Below are 20,845 nucleotides of genomic sequence, written 5' to 3'. Positions count from 1 at the left end.
TTCCAGCAGCTTACAAAGAACGTCGGTGAAGCTGATGGGCCGATAGATATCCACATCCAGCGGGTTTTTACCGGGTTTGAGCATCGGAATGATGGTGCTCTCCCGCCATTACGATGGAAAGACGCCATTGCAACAGATCCGGTTGAAGATGAGGAGAAGATGTCGCTTGTAAACAGATCAGAGATGTTTAATCATCTGGCTGTCGATGCGATCAGGCCCAGGAGCTGTATCGGGGCAATGTGCAAGGACACTGAGAAGCCCCCACTCTGTAGTAGTCAATGAAAGGACGTTCCCTTCCAGATGATTAGGCATGCTAGGCGTTCAATAAATACTGTAACACATTTTTTTCTGGAAGCAGGTTTTCTTTTTTTAATCAGGATTCCACCACATGATGTTATTCCCCAGTCTTCTGGCTGAAACACCTATTTTTCTACATAATCTCTGTTCAGTGCGAGACCACCTTACTGTGTGGGCCTGTATGCCCACAAGGTACCACTCTATTGGTCGACGTCGGAGCCAACGTGTTCCTACTTCAATAACCTTCCCAGCATCCACGGTCTGCTTCCCGAGGAGTTCATCGTTCATTGGGCAAACAGATGGAAGTCAGAAGGTGCGAGACATGGGCTGTAGGGTGGATGAGAAAAAACAGTCCAATGAAGTTTGTGAGCTGCTCTCGTGTGTGCAGACTTGTGTGAAAACTTGCGTTGTCATGGAGATGGAGAAGTTTGTTTGCATTTCAGTAACGACGAATACTCTGAAGTCATTTCTTAAATTTCCTGAGGGTAGCACAATACACTACAGAATCGATCGTTGCACAACGAGGAAGGAGATCAAACAGAGTAACTCCTTCAGAGTGCAGCGAGGTGTTTGTTTGTGATCCGTCGCTCACCTCAAATGAGAGTGTCCGCACATTTCAACATTGTAGCAGTTATAGTTGTGCGTGGCCGGCCGGCACGCGGGAGACCTATATCTACATACTCCGCAAGTCACCGTACGGTGCGTGGCGGAAGGTAGCCTTTACCACTACTTCTTATATCATTTCCTGTTCCACTCGCAAACAGAGCCGGCGAAGAACGACTGTCTATAATTTGCGCCCCAGTATGAGCCCTAACTTCTACTATCTTGTCTTCGTGGTCCTTACACGCAATGTATGTTGGCGCCAGTAGAATCGTTCGCCAACTGCCTTGCCGCAGTGGTAACAGCAGTTCGCGTCACATCACCGAAATTAAGCGCTGTCGGGCTGGGCACTTGGATGGGTGGCCATCCGGTCTGCCGAGCGCTGTTGGCAAGCAGGGTGCACTCAGCTCTCGTGAGGCAAACTGGGGAGCTACTTGGGGCAGTAGCGGCTCAGGTCTCGGAAACTGACATACGGCCGGGAGAGCGGTGTGCTGACCACATGCCCCTCTATATCCGCATCCAGTGACGCCTGTGGGCTGAGGATAACACGGCGGCCGGGAGGAGTTTAGTTTTTAGGTTTTAGTAGAATCGTTCGGCAGTCAGCTTCAAATGCCGCATCTCTAAATTTTCCCAATAGAGTTTCCCGAAAAGAATGTCGTCTTCCGTCTAGGGATTCCCATTCGATTTCCCGAAGCATCTCCGCAACACTAACGTGTTGTTCGAACCTACCAAATCTAGCAGCCGCCTCTGAATTGCACCGATGTCTTCCTTCAGTCCGACTTGGTACGGATCCCAAACACTCAAGCAGTACTCAAGAGTAGGTCGCACCAGCATCCTCTATGCGGTCTCCTTTACAAGTGAACCACTGTTTCCTAAATTCTCTCAACATACCGAAGTCATCAGTTCGCCTTCCCTGCCACAGTTCTCACATGCTCGTTCCATCTCTTATCGCTTTGCAACGTTACGCTCAGATATTTAAAGGACTTGACTGTGTCAAGCGGTACACTACTAACGCTGTATCAGAACATTACAGGTTTGTTTTTCCTACTCATTCGCATTAACTTACATTTTTCCACATTTAGAGCTAGCTGCCATTCATCACATCAATTAAAAATTTTATCTTTCTACAGACACTCAGCTTCGACACCTCATCGTACACCACAGCATCATCAGCAAGCAACTGCAGATTGCTGCCCACTCTGTTCTCCAAATCATTTATGTATATAGAGAACAGCAGCTGTCCTATCACGTTTCGCTGGGGTACTCCTGACGATAGTCTTGTCTCTGTCGAGAACAACATACTTACTTAAAAAATCTTCTACCCACTCGCATATCTGTCAACTTATTTCGTATGCTCGTATCTTCGTTAACAGTTTGCAATGGGGCCGCGTGTCAGTTTCTTTCAGGAATTCTAGAAACATGGAGTCGGCCTGTTGCCCCTCATCCACTGATCAGAGAAGTTTGCGCGACCTTTTTGCAATGGTAACAGACACTTCGCCAAACGACTCACCGTGCGTTTGTTCACTGCCGTAGACTTTCTGCAAGCATTTACGAATTTCTGCGATGCTCTAAGTTTTCGACAATAGAAAATGACAGCTCTCTGCTTGGAACACATCTCCTTACACATGTCATTTTGAAGGCTGCGATTAGGCCGCCGTCTATCGGATCTTATGAAACTATAGGAGCTGAAGGGAGGGAATATTCCACGATGTCCCACAACAAATTCCGCGTTTTTTTAACCGGAACTGAGCGAGGAAAAAATGTGTTACTTACTTTTTCACTAAACTTTGAAAAAACACACTACATGCAATTCAGAACTTGTAAGCGGTGTCCCACGAGTATATGCCTAACATACGATGACAAGCAGATAGAAGAAGTCGACAGTGTTAAATTCTTGCGATTACAGCTTGATAATAAATTCAACTGGGAGGAGCACACCACAGAACTGCTGAAACGTCTTAACAAATCTCTGTTTGCAATGCGAATTGTGTCAGACGTAGGGGATACAAAAATGAAAAAGCTGACACACTATGCTTACTTTCATTCCATAATGTCATATGTGATTATTTTTTGGGGTAATTCATCAAGCCACGCCTACGTTTTCCGGGCACAAAAACATGCAGTAAGAGTTATATGCTGTGTGAGATCAAGAGCATCCTGCAGAAGCGTCTTTAGGGAACTAGGGACACTAACTACTGCTTCCCAATATATTTATTCCTTAATGAAATTTGTCATTAAAATATATCACTTTTTCAGACCAACAGCTCAATTCATGGAATCAATACTAGAAATAAGAATAATCTTCACAAGGATTTAAAGTCACTTAGTCTTGTACAAAAAAGTGTGCATTATTCAGGAACACACATTTTCAATAACTTGCCAGCAGCCATAAAAAGCTAAACATCCAATGAAATTCAGTTAAAGAGAATGCACAAATTCACTGCAGTAATGTATTCATTGTAAATAAGTGTGTGTGTGTGTGTGTGTGTGTGTGTGTGTGTGTGTGTGTGTGTGTGTGTGTGAAGGACAATCAAACTTCTGCACCACTTCAGTGCAGTAATGTGTTCATTGTAAATAAGTATTATAGTAGTTGTATTACACGTTTATTACCTTATAAATAAATAAAAACCTTTTTTTATTTTAAATTCAGTGCATTAGTATTTGTAAAATGATTCTTTCATATAGTGTTCATTAAAAAAATGACGATCATTCCACTTTGGACCAGTGGAATGGTACATTACCTTATTTGTTTGAGTTGTAAATATTTGTCATGTATTATTGTTTTATTGACAATACGGATCAATTGGAATGTAAGTAAATCTAATCAGATATAATCTAAACTGAACGCTCCTCGTACTTATTTACTGGCCAGCCAACCTTTTTCCCTGACTATTCATTTGATTCAGAGTGTAGGAATGCGTCTTCTGAAGGACCCCAACATTGGAGGAGCTTGTAGAGAGAAAGTTAGGTAGGGGTGAGTTTACAGGTTACAGTGTCACTGAGCTCAGAGGCTCGTGTAACACAACAGGTGGGTGCAAGCGTATCACCGTGCGTGCCTGCAGCTTTGCCGGTCACCACAGCAGTGAGTCCTTTGGTATAGAGCTGTTGTATTTGTACGTTTACATAACTTGTAGAAACCGTTCCAAGATTTGTAAGTACATTACTGGCCATTAAAATTGCTACACCACGAAGATGTGCTACAGACGCGAAATTTAACCGACCGGGAGAAGACGCTGTGATATGCAAATGATTAGCTTTTCAGAGCATTCACACAAGGTTGGCGCCGGTGGCGACACCTATAACTTGCGGACATGAGGAAAGTTTCAATCCGATTTCTCATACACAAACAGCAGTTGACCGGCTTTGCCTGGTGAAACGGTGTTGTGATGCCTCGTGTAAGGAAGAGAAATGCGTGCCATCGCGTTTCCGACATTGATAAAGGTCAGACTGTAGCGTATCGCGATTGCAGTTTATCGTTTCGCAACATTGCTGCTCGCGTTGGTCGGGATGCAATGACTGTTAGCAGAATATGCAACCGGTGGATTCAGGAGGGTAATACGGAACACGGTGCGGGATCCCAACGGCCTCGTATCACCAACAGTCGAGATGACGGGCATCTTATACGCATGACTGTAACGGATCGTGCGGCCACGTCTCGATCCCTGAGTCAATAGATGGGGACGTTTGCAAGACAACAACCATCTGCACGAACAGTTCGACGACTTTAGCAGCAGCACGGACTATCAGCTCGGAGACCACGGCTGCGGTTACCCTTGACGCTGCATCACAGACAGGAGCGCCAGCGATGGTGTACTCAACGACGAACATGGGTGCAAAACGTCATTTTTTCGGATGAATCCAGGTTCTATTTACAGCATCATGATGGTCGCATCCGTGTTTGGCGACACCGCGATGAACACACATTAGAAGCGTGTATTCGTCATCGCCATACTGGCGCATCACCCGGCGTGATGGTATGGGATGCCATCGGTTACACGTCTCGGTCACCTCTTGTTCGCATTGACGGCACTTTGAACAGTGGAAGTTACATTTATGATGTGTTACGACCCGTGGTTCTACGCTTCATTTGATCCCTGCGAAACCCTAAATTTCAGCAGGATAATGGACGACCGCATGTTGCAGGTCCTGTATGGGCCTTTGTGGCTACACAAATCTTCGACTGCTGTCCTGGTCAGCACATTCTCCAGATCTCTCACCAATTGAAAACGTCTGGTCATTGGTGGCGGAGCAACTGGCTCGTCACAATACGCCAGTAACTACTCTTGATGAACTGTGGTATCGTGTTGCAGCTGCATGGGCAGCTGTACCTGTACACGCCATCCAAGCTCTTTTTGACTCAATGCCCAGGCGTATCAAGGCCGTTATTACCGCCAGAGGTGGTTGTTCTGGTTACTGATTTCCCAGGATCTATGCACCCAAACTGCGTGAAAATGTAATCACATGTTAGTTCTAGTACAATATATTTGTCCAATGGATACCGGTTTCTCATCTGCACTTCTTGGTGTAGCAATTTTAATGGCCAGTAGTGTAGGCAGTGGTAGGCTGCAGACAGCTGTGGATGGCTGCAGATCGCCGGCGGGCGGCTCGTGGCGCTGTCTTGCCTGTGCGGCTCGGCACCCCTGCGCTGCTGGACCAGCTGCTGCCCCGGCGGGTCGGCGCTCAGCTTGGTGGGGGAGCAGGCGGCCAGCTGCGTCCCCTCCCAGCACGAGCAGCCAGGCCACTGGGCACCACAGCCGCACCTCTTCACTCCAGGGGGCGGCGTGCCCTGGAGGGTCACCACTCTGCCTCAGGTGCGTCACAGTTTCACAACACTACGAAACTTGGCTATTACACTGTATCTTTTGATGTTTAATTTGCTGTTTTACAACTCAAGCACCGGTGCCATACTCTACCTAGCATCGACTACAAACAACTTGCGAGGAGAACACGCCAAGTGCCATAACCTGATTTACTAGCAACTCCGCTCAATGGAAGAGGGATCAAAATAAGCGAACATGTGTCTCGGATTATCCGCAGATACTCCACCGATTCTGAGAAAACGACGGTCAAAATTTTCTAGGTACTTTATATCTCTTTTAGCGAGTTAATAGCTCAGTCGAAGCTGTGGCACAGTGGCAATTCCGCGGCTTTACAATATTGCACCCCTTGTTTGAAACCCGAGTATAAATTTTATTTTTCAGTTATCTACCTATCTCCGTAGAAGATTACCACACGAATGTTATCCTATGTATACTCTAATAACGTTGTCCTTACTCGTTTGCTAATTGTATGTCGCGTGAATGGATTTTAAAAAATGAATGACAAAATGTTTTGAAATAGTTTTCAGTAAAATTAAAGAAAAAAATGGTTCAAATGGCTCTGAACACTATGGGACTTAACAGCTGAGGTCATCAGTCCCATAGAACTGAGAACTACTTAAACCTAACTAACCTAAGGACATCACACACATCCATGCCCGAGGCAGGATTCGAACCTGCGCGGTCCCAGATTGTAGCTCCTAGAATAGCTCGACCACCCCTGCCGGCTCAGTACAATTCCTGTGGTGTATCTTGATTTATAATCAACAGAAAGCGCCAGCTTTTGCAAAATTGTCTTTTACACGTAGTTTGTAGCGGAACTATTGCCAACGTGTGAAACCTTCAGCAGCGTTAACGGCGTGTCTCTGTCGACTGAGATTCGCATGAAGAAATGACACTGTGGAAACCCTGCCTTAGCGCAATGCCCAGGGTGTTAGGAATTTATGTTTCGAATGTATCGACAATGCACCAAATCTTCCTGAAATGACATGCCGTGTGGCTAGACCCTCCCGTCGGGTAGACCACTAGCCCTGCAAGTCTTTTGACTTGACGCCACTTCGGTGACTTGCGCGTCGATGTGGACGATATGATGATATGATAAAGCTAACATAACACCTAGTCCATGAGCAGAGAAATCTCCCACCCAGACGGGAATCGAACCCGGACCCCTTGGCATTACAGCCTGTCGCACTGACCACTCAGCTGTCCGGGGCGGACACCAACTCTTCCTGAAGAATAAACGCACGAATAAAATGTAAGAATTAATATAAGAATTGAGAATTTGAAAACATTTTGACCCCTGAAAATGCTATATACTCCCACACACAACCATGCACATTACAATGGTGGATGTGTTTAGTGGATGTGTATATGTGTGTTCCACATCTGCTCCTAAACCGTTTGACAGATTTCAACCAGACTTGGTACACATGTACCTCACTGTCAGACAACAATCGCTGTGGGGTAAGAAGTACCACCTATGAAAGGGGTGAAAAAGAGGCATAGCCCATTCTGCGTAAATGCCAGAGATTATTCGTCCAGTATTTGAGAATGAGAGCGTTTAGAGACATGCAACAATCTTATCACATAATTTCAAACCTTTACGAATTTTTTTCTCGCTGACAACTCCTACAAGGTGAAGACAGGAAAAAAGTATATAGCTTACTATTTTTCCGCTGTTCATGCAGTAAAAGTAACGAATGAGGCACGATGTTATAATTTATTACTTCTTACTGTATTCGCAACACATTTTGCATACAGTATGCACATACAGCATTGACTGCAACTGCACAGTTATATCATTTCACGATTTATAGTTCAGGAGGTATGACGTCATAAACAATGAGATGCGTGAAAAACTGCCGCATCACGCATGACGTTCAAATTTCTTACTTCTTTGCTACTAACACCGTTCGCAACACATTTTGCAGACAGTATCCACATATACCTCTGAATGTACCTACAAAATTATATCTTTTCAGGACATATATAGTGGGGCCCAGAAAAATATAGACAGTCCTTGATGGTTCATATCTTTGGAAAAAAATGACATGTAGTTGGGCAGTCCATTGTTTTATCAACAGATCTGCGCGCGTTTTCCAGCAGATGGCAGTGCAGCAGTGAATGAAATAAGATTGTCGTTGGCGCAACGCAAGGTCGTATTGAAGCGGAACAGAAAGTGCGAAAACATGATGGAGGTACAAAGGCAATGGCCTAATGTGTACGGAACTCAGCCAGAAGCACGTACAACAATGTATTGTATTCGGAATAAATTTTAAGCCGTCGTTAGTGCTCAGGATACCCATAAGGAAAGATCTGGCCGATGAAAAACACAAACAAGTCCAGCTTCCAGCGCTGTTGTGCTGCATCATTTTACTAGTTAACCTCAAAAATCTATGAGCCAGGGTGCACTGGAAAGCGGGGTAAGCCAATGAAGCGTACGATGAATTCTAAAGGCTGCAACGTGGAAAGTGTACATTCCAAGATCGCTGCACGCTATAAACGAGAACGACCCGAGTATTGCGGTGGTTTGCAGGTATTCTTCGCGAGGATGAACGATTGCAAGGTTGGTTATCTGGTATGACAAGGCGTAATTCAAGCTGAGTACTGTAAACCGCCACAAGTGTACTGGGCTCCTGGAAATCCGCACGTTCACATGGACAAACATGTTAATCTATCGGGTATTAATGTGTGGTGTGGACTCTCATCGCGCCGTTTGATTGCCCATTGTTCTTTGAAGGTGCCGTGACAGGTGAGGCGTATCTTTATACTTTGCAAATATCGATTTTACCTGCCATCCGAGAGGTGTTTGGAAATGAAAGTTTTTACCTACATCAAGATGGCTCTCCGCTTCTCTATCACAGAAATGTCAGAGCCTACTTGGATGAAAATCTACCTGGACGATGGGCAGGTCAAAGAGCAGCTGTTGAGTACCATTTAGCCTCTCCGATTTGAGTGCCCACCACGGTTCCAGACCTTATGCCTCTTGACTTCTTCCTGCACGGGAGCTTGAAAAACGAAGTTTTCCAAAAGATGGCAGTTACAGTGAACGAACTACGAGAAATCATTGAAGCGTCCTGTGCGGCTTCCACACCGGCAAAACTGACAGCCGTAGTTTGGTCAACAATTCAGCCCAATCGACGTTGATTAGCTGCTAATGGGAGCCATTTTGAACTCACAACGTTCCCCCTATGTCATTTTGTTCCATTAGTATTGACTATAAAGAGAGTCTACATTTTTCTGGACCCCTCTGTAGTTCAGGAGATACACAGTAAGCACAAGCCCAGACGCTGCAAGCTACAGGCGCGGACTCACTGCTATAAATAAATAACTCGACAACACCGGGTTTGGTTGGTTTGGGGGATTAAAGGGACCAGACTGCTACGGTCATCGGTCCCCCCAACGCCGGTTTTCTCTGCTACTATGTTATATAGTAACCGTATGACACATTATGCGAAATCCAGCTGTAATTTATCAATTACTGTAACACCTCTATATCCTCTAACTTGATAAGAAACACTCGTGTAACAAACTTCTATAGACATCGTTGGAAAAATGAAGAAAATAAAAACAATAATTGGGATTCGAACACAGGGTGCAAAAGTAAGAAGCCGCGATGCTAGCTACTATGCAACATAAAAATAAAATAAATAAAGACATTACTCGGATTATGAACACGGGGTGAATAAGTGAGAAACCGGGATGCTGTCCACTGTACCTCCATTTCGGTTGAGATTATCGCAAGCGAAAGGCATCTGTAGCACATCGAAATGTTTGACTCCTTTTCCATTGAATGAAGTTTCTGGGAAATCGGCTTATCGCAGTTGCTGTGTTTCCGTCGTTAGGTTAGATGGCCTCGGGCAAGCACAGCAAGGGCTACAGCCTCAAAGGATGCGGGGCAAAGTCAGGACATGCGGGGGCCAAGCAGCTATCGGTATTGTAATTGTAAACTGTCGAAGCTGCATTGGTAAAGTACCGGAACTTCAAGTGCTGATAGAAAGCACCGAAGCTGAAATACACTCCTGGAAATGGAAAAAAGAACACATTGACACCGGTGTGTCAGACCCACCATACTTGCTCCGGACACTGCGAGAGGGCTGTACAAGCAATGATCACACGCACAGCACAGCGGACACACCAGAAACCGCGGTGTTGGCCGCCGAATGGCGCTAGCTGCGCAGCATTTGTGCACCGCCGCGTCAGTGTCAGCCAGTTTGCCGTGGCATATGGAGCTCCATCGCAGTCTTTAACACTGGTAGCATGCCGCGACAGCGTAGACGTGAACCGTATGTGCAGTTGACGGACTTTGAGCGAGGGCGTATAGTGGGCATGCGGGAGGCCGGGTGGACGTACCGCCGAATTGCTCAACACGTGGGGCGTGAGGTCTCCACAGTACATCGATGTTGTCGCCAGTGGTCGGCGGAAGGAGCACGTGCCCGTCGACCTGGGACCGGACCGCAGCGACGCACGGATGCACGCCAAGACCGTAGGATCCTACGCAGTGCCGTAGGGGACCGCACCGCCACTTCCCAGCAAATTAGGGACACTGTTGCTCCTGGGGTATCGGCGAGGACCATTCGCAACCGTCTCCATGAAGCTGGGCTACGGTCCCGCACACCGTTAGGCCGTCTTCCGCTCACGCGCCAACATCGTGCAGCCCACCTCCAGTGGTGTCGCGACAGGCGTGAATGGAGGGACGAATGGAGACGTGTCGTCTTCAGCGATGAGAGTCGCTTCTGCCTTGGTGCCAATGATGGTCGTATGCTTGTTTGGCGCCGTGCAGGTGAGCGCCACAATCAGGACTGCATACGACCGAGGCACACAGGGCCAACACCCGGCATCATGGTGTGGGGAGCGATCTCCTACAATGGCCGTACACCTCTGGTAATCGTCGAGGGGACACTGAATAGTGCACGGTACATCCAAACCGTCATCGAACCCATCGTTCTACCATTCCTAGACCGGCAAGGGAACTTGCTGTTCCAACAGGACAATGCCCGTCCGAATGTATCCCGTGCCACCCAACGTGCTCCAGAAAGTGTAAGTCAACTACCCTGGCCAGCAAGATCTCAGGATCTGTCCCCCATTGAGCATGTTTGGGACTGGATGAAGCGTCGTCTCGCGCGGTCTGCACGTCCAGCACGAACGCTGGTCCAACTGAGGCGCCAGGTGGAAATGGCATGGCAAGCCGTTACACAGGACTACATCCAGCATCTCTACGATCGTCTCCATGGGAGAATAGCAGCCTGCATTGCTGCGAAAGGTGGATATACACTGTACTAGTGCCGACATTGTGCATGCTCTGTTGCCTGTGTCTATGTGCCTGTGGTTCTGTCAGTGTGATCATGTGATGTATCTGACACCAGGAATGTGTCAATAAAGTTTCCCCTTCCTGGGACAATGAATTCACGGTGTTCTTATTTCAATTTCCAGGAGTGTAGTTATAGGTACAGAAAACTGGCTGAAGCCAGAGATAAATTCTGCCGAAATTTTTACAAAGGCACAGACGGTGTTTAGAAAGGATAGATTGCATGCAACCGGTGGTGGCGTGTTTGTCGCTGTTAGTAGTAGTTTATCCTGTAGTGAAGTAGAAGTGGATAGTTCCTGTGAATTATTATGGGTGCAGGTTATACTCAACAACCGAGCTAGGTTAATAATTGGCTCCTTTTACCGACCTCCCAACTCAGCAGCATTAGTGGCAGAACAACTGAGAGAAAATTTGGAATACATTTCACATACATTTTCTCAGCATGTTATAGTCTTAGGTGGAGATTTCAATTTACCAGATATAGACAGGAACACTCAGATGTTTTGGACGGGTGGTAGGGACAGAGCATCGAGTGACATTATACTGAGTGCACTATCCGAAAATTACCTTAAGCAATTAAACAGGGAACCGACTCGTGGAGATAACATCTTGGACCTGCTGTTAACAAACAGACCCGAACTTTTTGACTCTGTAAGTGCAGAACAGGGAATCAGTGATCATAAGGCCGTTGCAGCATCCCTGAATATGGAAGTTAATAGGAATATAAGAAAAGGGAGGAAGGTTTATCTGTTTAGCAAGAGTAATAGAAGGCAGATTTCAGACTACCTAACACATCAAAACGAAAATTTCTGTTCCGACCCTGACAATGTTGAGTGTTTATGGAAAAAGTTTAAGGCAATCGTAAAATGCGTTTTAGACAGGTACGTGCCTAGTAAAACTGAGAGGGACGGGAAAAACCCACCGTGGTTCAACAACAAAGTTAGGAAACTACTGCGAAAGCAAAGAGAGCTTCACTCCAAGTTTAAACGCAGCCAAAACCTCTCAGACAAACAGAAGCTAAACGATGTCAAAGTTAGCGTAAGGAGGGCTATGCGTGAAGCATTCAGTGAATTCGAAAGTAAAATTCTATGTACCGACTTGACAGAAAATCCTAGGAAGTTCTGGTCTTACGTTAAATCAGTAAGTGGATTGAAGCAACATATCCAGAGACACTGGGATGATAATGGCATTGAAACAGAGGATGACACGCGTAAAGCTGAAATACTAAACACCTTTCTCCAAAGCGGTTTCAGAGAGGAAGACCGCACTGCAGTTCCTTCTCTAAATCCTCGCACAAACGAAAAAATGGCTGACATAGAAATAAGTGTCCAAGGAATAGAAAAGCATCACTCAACAGAGGAAAGTCCACTGGACCTGACGGGATACTAATTCGATTCTACACAGAGTACGCGAAAGAACTTGCCCCCTTTTAACAGCCGTGTACCGCAAGTCTCTAGAGGAACGGAAGGTTCCAAATGATTGGAAAAGAGCACAGGTAGTCCCAGTCTTCAAGAAGGGTCGTCGAGCAGATGCGCAAAACTATTGACCTATATCTCTGACGTCGATCTGTTGTAGAATTTTAGAATATGTTTTTTGCTCGCGTATCATGTCGTTTTTGGAAACCCAGAATCTACTCTGTAGGAATCAACATGGATTCCGAAAACAGCGATCGTGTGAGACCCAACACGCTTTATTTGTTCATGAGACCCAGAAAATATTAGATACAGGCTCCCAGGTAGATGCTACTTTCCATGACTTCCGGAAGGCGTTCGATACAGTTCCGCACTGTCGCCTGAGAAACAAAGTAAGAGCCTACGGAATATCAGACCAGCTGTGTGGCTGGATTGAAGAGCTTTTAGCAAACAGAACACGGCATGTTGTTCTCAATGGAGAGACGTCTACAGACATTAAAGTAACCTCTGGCGTGCCATAGGGGAGTTTTATGGGACCATTGCCTTTCACAATATATATAAATGACCTAGTATATAGTGTCGGAAGTTCCATGCGGCTTTTCGCGGATGATGCTGTAGTATACAGAGAAGTTGAAGCATTAGAAAATTGTAGGGAAATGCAGGAAGATCTACAACGGATAGGTACTTGGTGCAGGGAGTGGCAACTGCCCTTAACACAGACAAATGTAATGTATTGCGAATACATAGAAAGAAGGATCCTTTATTGTATGATTATATGATAGCGGAACAAACACTGGTAGCAGTTACTTCTGTAAAATATCTGGGAGTATGCGTGCCGAACGATTTGAAGTGGAATGATAATATAAAATTAATTTTTGGTAAGGCGTGTACCAGGTTGAGATTCATTGGGAGAGTCTTTAGAAAATGTAGTCCACCAACAAAGGAGGTGGCTTGCAAAACACTCGTTCGACCTATACTTGAGTATTGCTCGTCAGTGTGGAATCCGTACCAGATCGGGTTGACGGAGTAGATAGAGAAGATCCAAAGAAGAGCGGCGCGTTTCGTCACAGGGTTATTTGGTAACTGTGATAGCGTTACGGAGATGTTTAGCAGACTTAAGTGGCAGACTCTGCAAGAGAGGCGCTCTGCATCGCGGTGTAGCTTGCTCGCCAGGTTTCGAGAGGGTGCGTTTCTGGATGAGGTATCGAATATATTGCTTCCCTCTACTTATACCTCCCGAGGAGATCACGAAAGTAAAATTAGAGAGATTCGAGCGCGCACGGAGGCTTTCAGACAGTCGTTCTTCCCGCGAACCATACGCGACTGGAACAGAAAAGGGAGGTAATGACAGTGGCATTTAAAGTGCCCTCCGGTACACACCGTTGGGTGGCTTGCGGAGTATAAATGTAGGTGTAGATGTAGTCAATTTGGAGCTAGTATGTGAGACACCCTGGAAGTCTTGTTTGAGTTCCAGGTAAACAAACTAATGAGATATGTGTCATCTTGCTGATAATGCTGGGACAGGAGTTTGAATAGCTTCTCTTGTGTTTGTGTTGTGTGGAAGGAGTATGTGCTCTATGTCAAACACCATGGTTGCTATGCTGCTATACGGAGAGGTTTTAACGTGTACGGGAGATTGTCAAAGGTATTAAAACACCACAAACACATTAATATGCCTAATTCGGCGTAGGAAAATCGTTGGCATTCAAAACAATCACGTCATTTTTTTCCTGCAAAACAGTGCCAAGTTTTGGTAACAATGATGAAGGTGAATAGTAGCGCAGTCTTCTCTCCAGAGTAGACCACAGAGGCTCAATAATGTTGAATTCTGGAGACTACGGTGGTAAGTTCCTACGGGACAAAACTGCTGAGGTCATCGCTCCTTAGGCTTACACACTACTTAATCTAACTTAAACTAACTTAACGCTAAGGACTACACAAACACCAATGCCCGAGGGAGGACTCGAACCTCCGACAGGAGGAGCCGTGCTAACCGTGGCAAGCCGCTTTAGACCATGCGGCTACCCTGCGCGGATGAACTTTATATTCTGACTTTTGCACAGTTGTGTACCTTTTACTTTACCAGGCTAGGAACTTCTCGTCATGACTCTTTGCATGTTTTATATGTATTTTAAGTATAGATCTAATTCCACATGTTGTATGTCAGTTCATGTTTTATTGTCAGACGCTCGTACTGCCATATGAAGTAATTTTAATTAATGACTACGCATACTACACTTTAACTATCAAATTTACGGTACTGGTTACTCATGTACCCTAGCTCCAGCGCCCTCAGCTGGCCTCAGTTATTTGTATAAATAGGCCTACTGGACACATCCATGCAATCACCAGCACTTACTATCTATCTACCTACACAAACAGATTTGGTATCGATAGCGACATCGAATATTTTATGGTATGTATGGGTGGTATCCATGGCTGCTCATCATGGAAACAGTTTTTTTTATTTTTCTTATGTATCGCTAGGCCTGTTACAGATTTTGCTTCAGCTAACTGAACTTAGCTGGTTTTCTGTTTATAATAGATCTGAAGATGGTAGTAACCGAAACCTGTAATTGTGACTTGGACAGTTAATGTGATCAAGATGGACCTTTACAAATAAAGCACGATACCATAGTGTGATCGCGGAATCATTTACATACTTTATGTCTTTAATTGATAAAGCCTTTACAATCATTCTCTTTGCCACAATTTCTATTTAAACGAATTAAGTCGAGTTGTAATGAGCCTTGGCTACCTCAGGCGATACATCTTTCCGATTGCTGTTCATGTCAACAATTACAGTAATCACTACGAATATTATACTTCACATTTCTGTTAATTTTTTCAGCAGACTCGGTAGGTTTTGCTGCTGATGCATGTCGCATAAACGCAGCGCTTTGTTCTTCAGAAAGTGTGTTTATACGATTTCTTACATTTTATGTATCATTAATACAAATTGACAGCACATTCCGTTCTCTTATCTCATTACACATTTTTTCAATGCCTTTATAATCTACAGAGGTACTTGGCATATAAACTTCTACTACTGTGGTGGCTACGATAATGTGTTCCCTATGCTGTTGATTGTAACTTACCCGTGTTCAGATTTCCTTTTTCGTTATTACATCTAGCCCTATTTGATTTTGTATTTATAAATCTTTACTCGCATGGCCAGTAGTCCTGTTAATCCTGCTTCTGAACTTCACAAATCCCCATTATATCTAACATCAACCTACACATTTTCCTTTTCATATTTTCTAACCCACCTACCGTTAAGGGGTCTAACATTCCATGCTGCGATCTGTGGAACGTCAATTTTCCTTTCCCTGATGTCAATATCCTCCTGAGTACTCCACACCCAAAAATCCAAATGGAGGCTATTTTCCATCTAGAATATTTTACCCAAGGAGAAGAGCTGCATGTCTTTAGGTAAGAATAACGGCTGTAGTTTCCATTGTTTTCAGTACCAGCACAGCAAGGCCATGCTGGCTAACGTTACAAGACCAGATCAGTCAATCATCCAGACTGTAGCCTCTGCAACTATTGGAAAAGCAGCTGCCCCTCTTTGGGAGCCACATATTTTCCTGGCCTCTCTTCAGACACCAGTCCACTGTAGTTGCACATACAGTATAGATATCTGTATCCTGAAGTACTCAAGCCCGTCCATCTCTGCAAGGTCCATGGTTCATGAGGGACTGTGATAATTAATCTACAAAAATACGTTTTAAACCAGTTTCTGAATGAGACTTATTACACAACTTCTAAGGATTATTACTTGATCGTAAAAAATTGTTCTGTAGATTTTATGATTTAATGAATTTATAGGACAAAATCGAAAATTGGGATCAATAAGGTATTCGGCAATCTTCATTAACGCAATTATTAAGAAATACAGTTTTTAAAGCAGGACTAATAGCTGAGATTCATGTCAATGCACAAATTTGATCCTTCTTGCTATTCACGTAGCTTAGTTTGTATTTTATGCCAGTTCGTAGTAATACATTACAAGCAGAATTCCTGTATTTGATCCTTTATTTTCCCTCTAAAAATCGTGGTCGATATGCCATCAATTAGATAGAAATTTGTAGTAAAGCCTAATGGGATAAACTGCTGAGATCATCAGTCCCTAAGTTTACCCACACACGCTCATACCCAAGGGACGACTCGAACCTCCGACGGAGGGGGGGGATGCTGAATAAGATGTTATTGATCTTAAGATATCTTGTACTTTTCCTCTGCAGTATCTTGTTAACAAATTAAGTTATGTGAAAATGTTTTTTGACAGCTTCAGGAGCTTGAGAATGCATGTCTTACAACATGAAGTAGTAGTTTTACTAATGCTAATTTGGATTTCATGAGGTACGAAAGAAAGTGGCTTTTCGTGAAAGTGAACTATATTCAAACAGCCAAAATTTCATTACTCATTCTTTCGAAAGTGTCAACCATCTAGCCAACTGATGTATCATGCATTTGAGTGGAACCATTGGAAATTTGAAGTGCAGGAACAGGTGGTTGTGAGATGAATGTTGACAATCCCGTACAACGTATGTAAGTCTACATTTTTAACACTTACTAGAGGAACGTTACCATAATATTAAAATGAAGTAAAGGGGAAGAAAGCACCATGATCAGGCCCTGAAGACCACACCTCCCATCTAAAAAGCTGTAGGAGTTCTCGGGTACGTTTGGTCGCGCTTGGGCGTGCGTTATCGTGAAAAAACAAAACATTTTGCTCAAGTTTTCCCTAACGCTTGTTTGCATCACCCACCTTAACTTTGTCAGTGTTAGGCAATACCTCTCTGAGTTAACTTTTGTGCCGCGTTCAAGAAAATCAACGAGAATCATTCCCTTCGAGTCCTAAAACACAGTAGCCATTATGTTGCTTCTAGCAGTGTTTGCAAACACTTCCTTGGTTTCTTGGGAGAATTTGTATCCCCCCAGTCTATCGACTTTTTGTTTTACTGTTGACATGCTTCATCCAAGTCTCATCCCCAGTTACTACACGATTCATAAATTGTTACCATTTTTCTCGTAATCTTCAAGGAAGGTCAGTGTTGCAGCCAACCCATGTTTTTGTGGTCTTTTGTTAGGATTTTGGGTATGCATCTAGAACGAGATTTGTGGTAATCAAGCTCCTCGTTCACAGTTTTATGCACAAAACTCCGAGGAACTTGGGGAAAATGTTGCGACATTCCGTAATCGTGAAACGACGATTTTCACGAATTTTCTCTTTGATTTTCATCACCAGCTCCTCAGTCACAAGGTTAGGCTACCACCGCAGTCCTTGTCATAAATATTGGTATGGTTGTGTTTAAAATCAGCGCACTATTGCCTCGCTTGACTTTTACTCATTATTCCTTTTCTGTACACATAACAAAGTTCAGATGGCTTGCAATTTATTTGCCAACAAAAACCTAACGAGACAAAGCACGTCACAAATGACGGGACTTCCTATTGCAACGCGCATTTTAACACGTCCCAGACAGCAAAGTAGTAGAGACACAGACCACACGCTGCCACCACTGGATGCTTACTGAGTGTAGGAACGTTATGGCACCAGGATGGCAGCTGCAGCTCCGTCCACCGACGCGATAGACCAAAACGCTGTTACTTTCTGGATGATCCACGTAAATTAGCGATAGCTGACGCGCATTTCGTTGTTTGGCACAGTGTGAGGAGAACGAACACGTAGTGGTGCTGCCTGCTGGTAGGCGGTACCGGCTGCTGGCCGATGGCGGCGCTGCTGTGGAGGACGGGGAATCCCCAGAAGGGAGGCACCTGTCAGCCCACCGGTACTGCGCAGACGCGGAGCACTTCCTGTACTGCAAGAGCAGGGCGGCCAACCCCAGCAGCGGCGAGCGCACCAGGCGCGTCGTCTACGTCTGTTTACTGGTGCTGGGAACAGCCTTTCTGCTCGCCACTATCGCCATCTACTCCTGCTTCCCAGGTAACAACCTAATCTAAACAGTCCCATCTATCGCCCCGTATACATTTAGTATTCGGATGTTTGCTTTTAACGTCTTGTGTCATATATTTACTTTAATGGCATGCACTTACACATTTTAAATAATGACTAAAGCAATATGGTGGTTTAAACCATTTTAACCCTTCATTTGTGAAGATATTCCAAGACCAAAACCAGTAGATTTAGGGTTTAAAATAAAAAAAGCGGGTCATGGTTCAAATATGAATTTTATACAGTTAACAGCTTCCAAAAACGTATTAAGCATTTTATAGATTCCACATAGGTCGTGAAGCAACTTGGAACCACCAAAAGAGCTCGCATTACTGTAGAAATTCGTCTGTGAATTCACAAGCTTAATTGTATAGAAACCAGATGGCAAAGAGTTGAGAGGCATGAATGGGAAGCAGTGGTTGGGAAGAGAGTGAGACAGGGTTGTAGCCTATCCCCAATGTTATTCAAAGTGTATATTGAGCAAGTAGTAAAGGAAACAAAAGAAAAATTTGGAGTTGGAATTATAATCCATAGAGAAAATGTAAAAACTTTGAGGTTCGCTGATGACATTGTAATTCTCTCAGAGACAGCAAAGGACTTGGAAGAGCAGTTGAACGGAATGGACAGTGTCTTGAAAGGAGGGTATAAGATGAACATCAACAAAAGCAAAACGAGGATAATGGAATGTAGTCGAATTAAGTCGGGTGATGCTGAGGCAATTAGATTAGGAAATGAGACACTTGAAATAGTAAAGGAGTTTTGCTATTTGGGGAGCAAAATAACTGATGATGGTCTAAGTAGAGAGGATATAAAATGTAGACTGGCAATGGCAAGGAAAGAGTTTCTGAAGAAGAGATATTTGTTAACATCGAGTATGTGCCAAGAAGTCGTTTCTAAAAGTATTTGTATGGAGTGTAGCCATGCATGGAAGTGAAACGTGAACGATAAATAGTTTGGACAAGAAGAGAATAGAAGCTTTCGAAACGTGGTGCTACAGAGGAATGCTGTAGGTTTGACGGGTAGATCACATAACTAATGAGTAGGTATTGAATACCCTCGTGGGATTAGCCGAGCAGTCTAAGGCGCTGCAGTCATGGGCTGTGCAGCTGGTCCTGGCGGAAGTTCGAGTCCTCCCTCGGGCATGGGTTTGTGTGTTTGTCCTTAGGATAATTTAGTTAAGTCCCATAAGATTTCACACACATTTGAACATGTTTTTGAGGTATTGTATAGAACTGGGGAGAAGAGAAATTTGTGGCACAACTTGACTAGAAGGAGGGATCGGTTGGTAGGACATATTCTGAGGCATCAAGGTATCACCAATTTAGTATTGGAGGACAGCATGGAGGGTAAAAATAGTACAGGGAGACCAAGAGATGAATACACTAAACAGATTCAGAAGGTTGTAGATTGCAGTAGGTACTAGGATATGAAGAAGCTTGCACAGGATAGAGTAGCATGGAGAGCTGCATCAAATCAGTCTCTGGACTGAAGACCACAACAACAAATGTGGATGCTTTCGCTACAGATGTTTCTTACGGTACTCACAGTCCATCTGAAATATAATATTTGACAACAAATATTATACTGTACAGTTTTGTTATTTTCGTCTCCTACAGAGAAATATCCTCACATATAACTAGATTTCTGCCTTTTCTTCATTGTTGACAACACCACATAACTTATATATTCACTTTCTTACAGTGTATCAGATTTGCATAAAACCCAAATACTGAACAACATTCAGGAATATGTGTGAAGCTTTCTGCATTGGAACAGTAGCACTGCTTGCACAGTGGAACGACTCTGCACTTGGCTGCTACTGAATAAACAGATACATTCCAACCAACGGCAAGTCCTGGCTTGGATAAAGCTAATAATGAATGCCGACTGCAACACGAAATGTCTGCAATGGAAAGTTCCAAAGGAACGAAAATATATCGCAGACACGGAACAATATGCGTGGAACAAGTTGTGAGACATGTCTTTGAGGTTGCTTATTAAAGTGAAGGAATTGATTTATTTAAAATTACTGAAGTTCTAACGGTTAGAAGAGAAGCTTTGTTACTGAATAATTTAATCGTTACTATCCAAAAAGGAATTTTTGTCTTGATGATTCCCATAAGGGGGGGATAGAAAATCAAACATTTTACAAAGTATTGCCTACCTGTGTTCTAATACATGGAAGCGAATCTTGGGCATTAACTAAGAAAGATGAAAGAAGAATACAGTCACATGAAATAAAATTTATAAGGAAAGTTAAAGAATGCAGTCTCAGAGATCATACACAAAAAATTGAGAGAAACACTTTATATGTAACGTAAAAAAAGAACAAAATAGAGGAAGGTCGTGTAAAATGAAAACAACATTTCAACAGAATGGGAAGAAACAGATTAGTTAAATAAGTATACAGTTATAATCCAAAAGGAAAGAGAGATGTAGGACGACTGACAAA

The 20,845-nt window shown here is 44.0% G+C and overlaps 1 protein-coding gene across 2 annotated transcripts in view; it reads left to right on the top strand.

Annotated features, from left to right (window-relative positions):
- The window catches only part of LOC126284536 (probable G-protein coupled receptor Mth-like 4), a 242,076-nt gene that overhangs the window by 97,319 nt on the left and 123,912 nt on the right, over positions 1–20,845 (top strand). For both annotated transcript variants that reach the window (XM_049983535.1, XM_049983536.1), the window contains exons 4-5: positions 5,487–5,708; positions 18,108–18,384. In XM_049983535.1, the coding sequence (XP_049839492.1) occupies positions 5,487–5,708; positions 18,108–18,384 (499 nt within the window). The remainder of the gene's footprint in view (positions 1–5,486; positions 5,709–18,107; positions 18,385–20,845) is intronic.

This window comes from Schistocerca gregaria, chromosome 8 (genome assembly GCF_023897955.1).
Source record: "Schistocerca gregaria isolate iqSchGreg1 chromosome 8, iqSchGreg1.2, whole genome shotgun sequence".
Lineage (NCBI taxonomy): Eukaryota > Metazoa > Arthropoda > Insecta > Orthoptera > Acrididae > Schistocerca > Schistocerca gregaria.
Note: the sequence above shows the minus strand (reverse complement) of the source record. Positions and strands in the feature narration are given on the sequence as shown.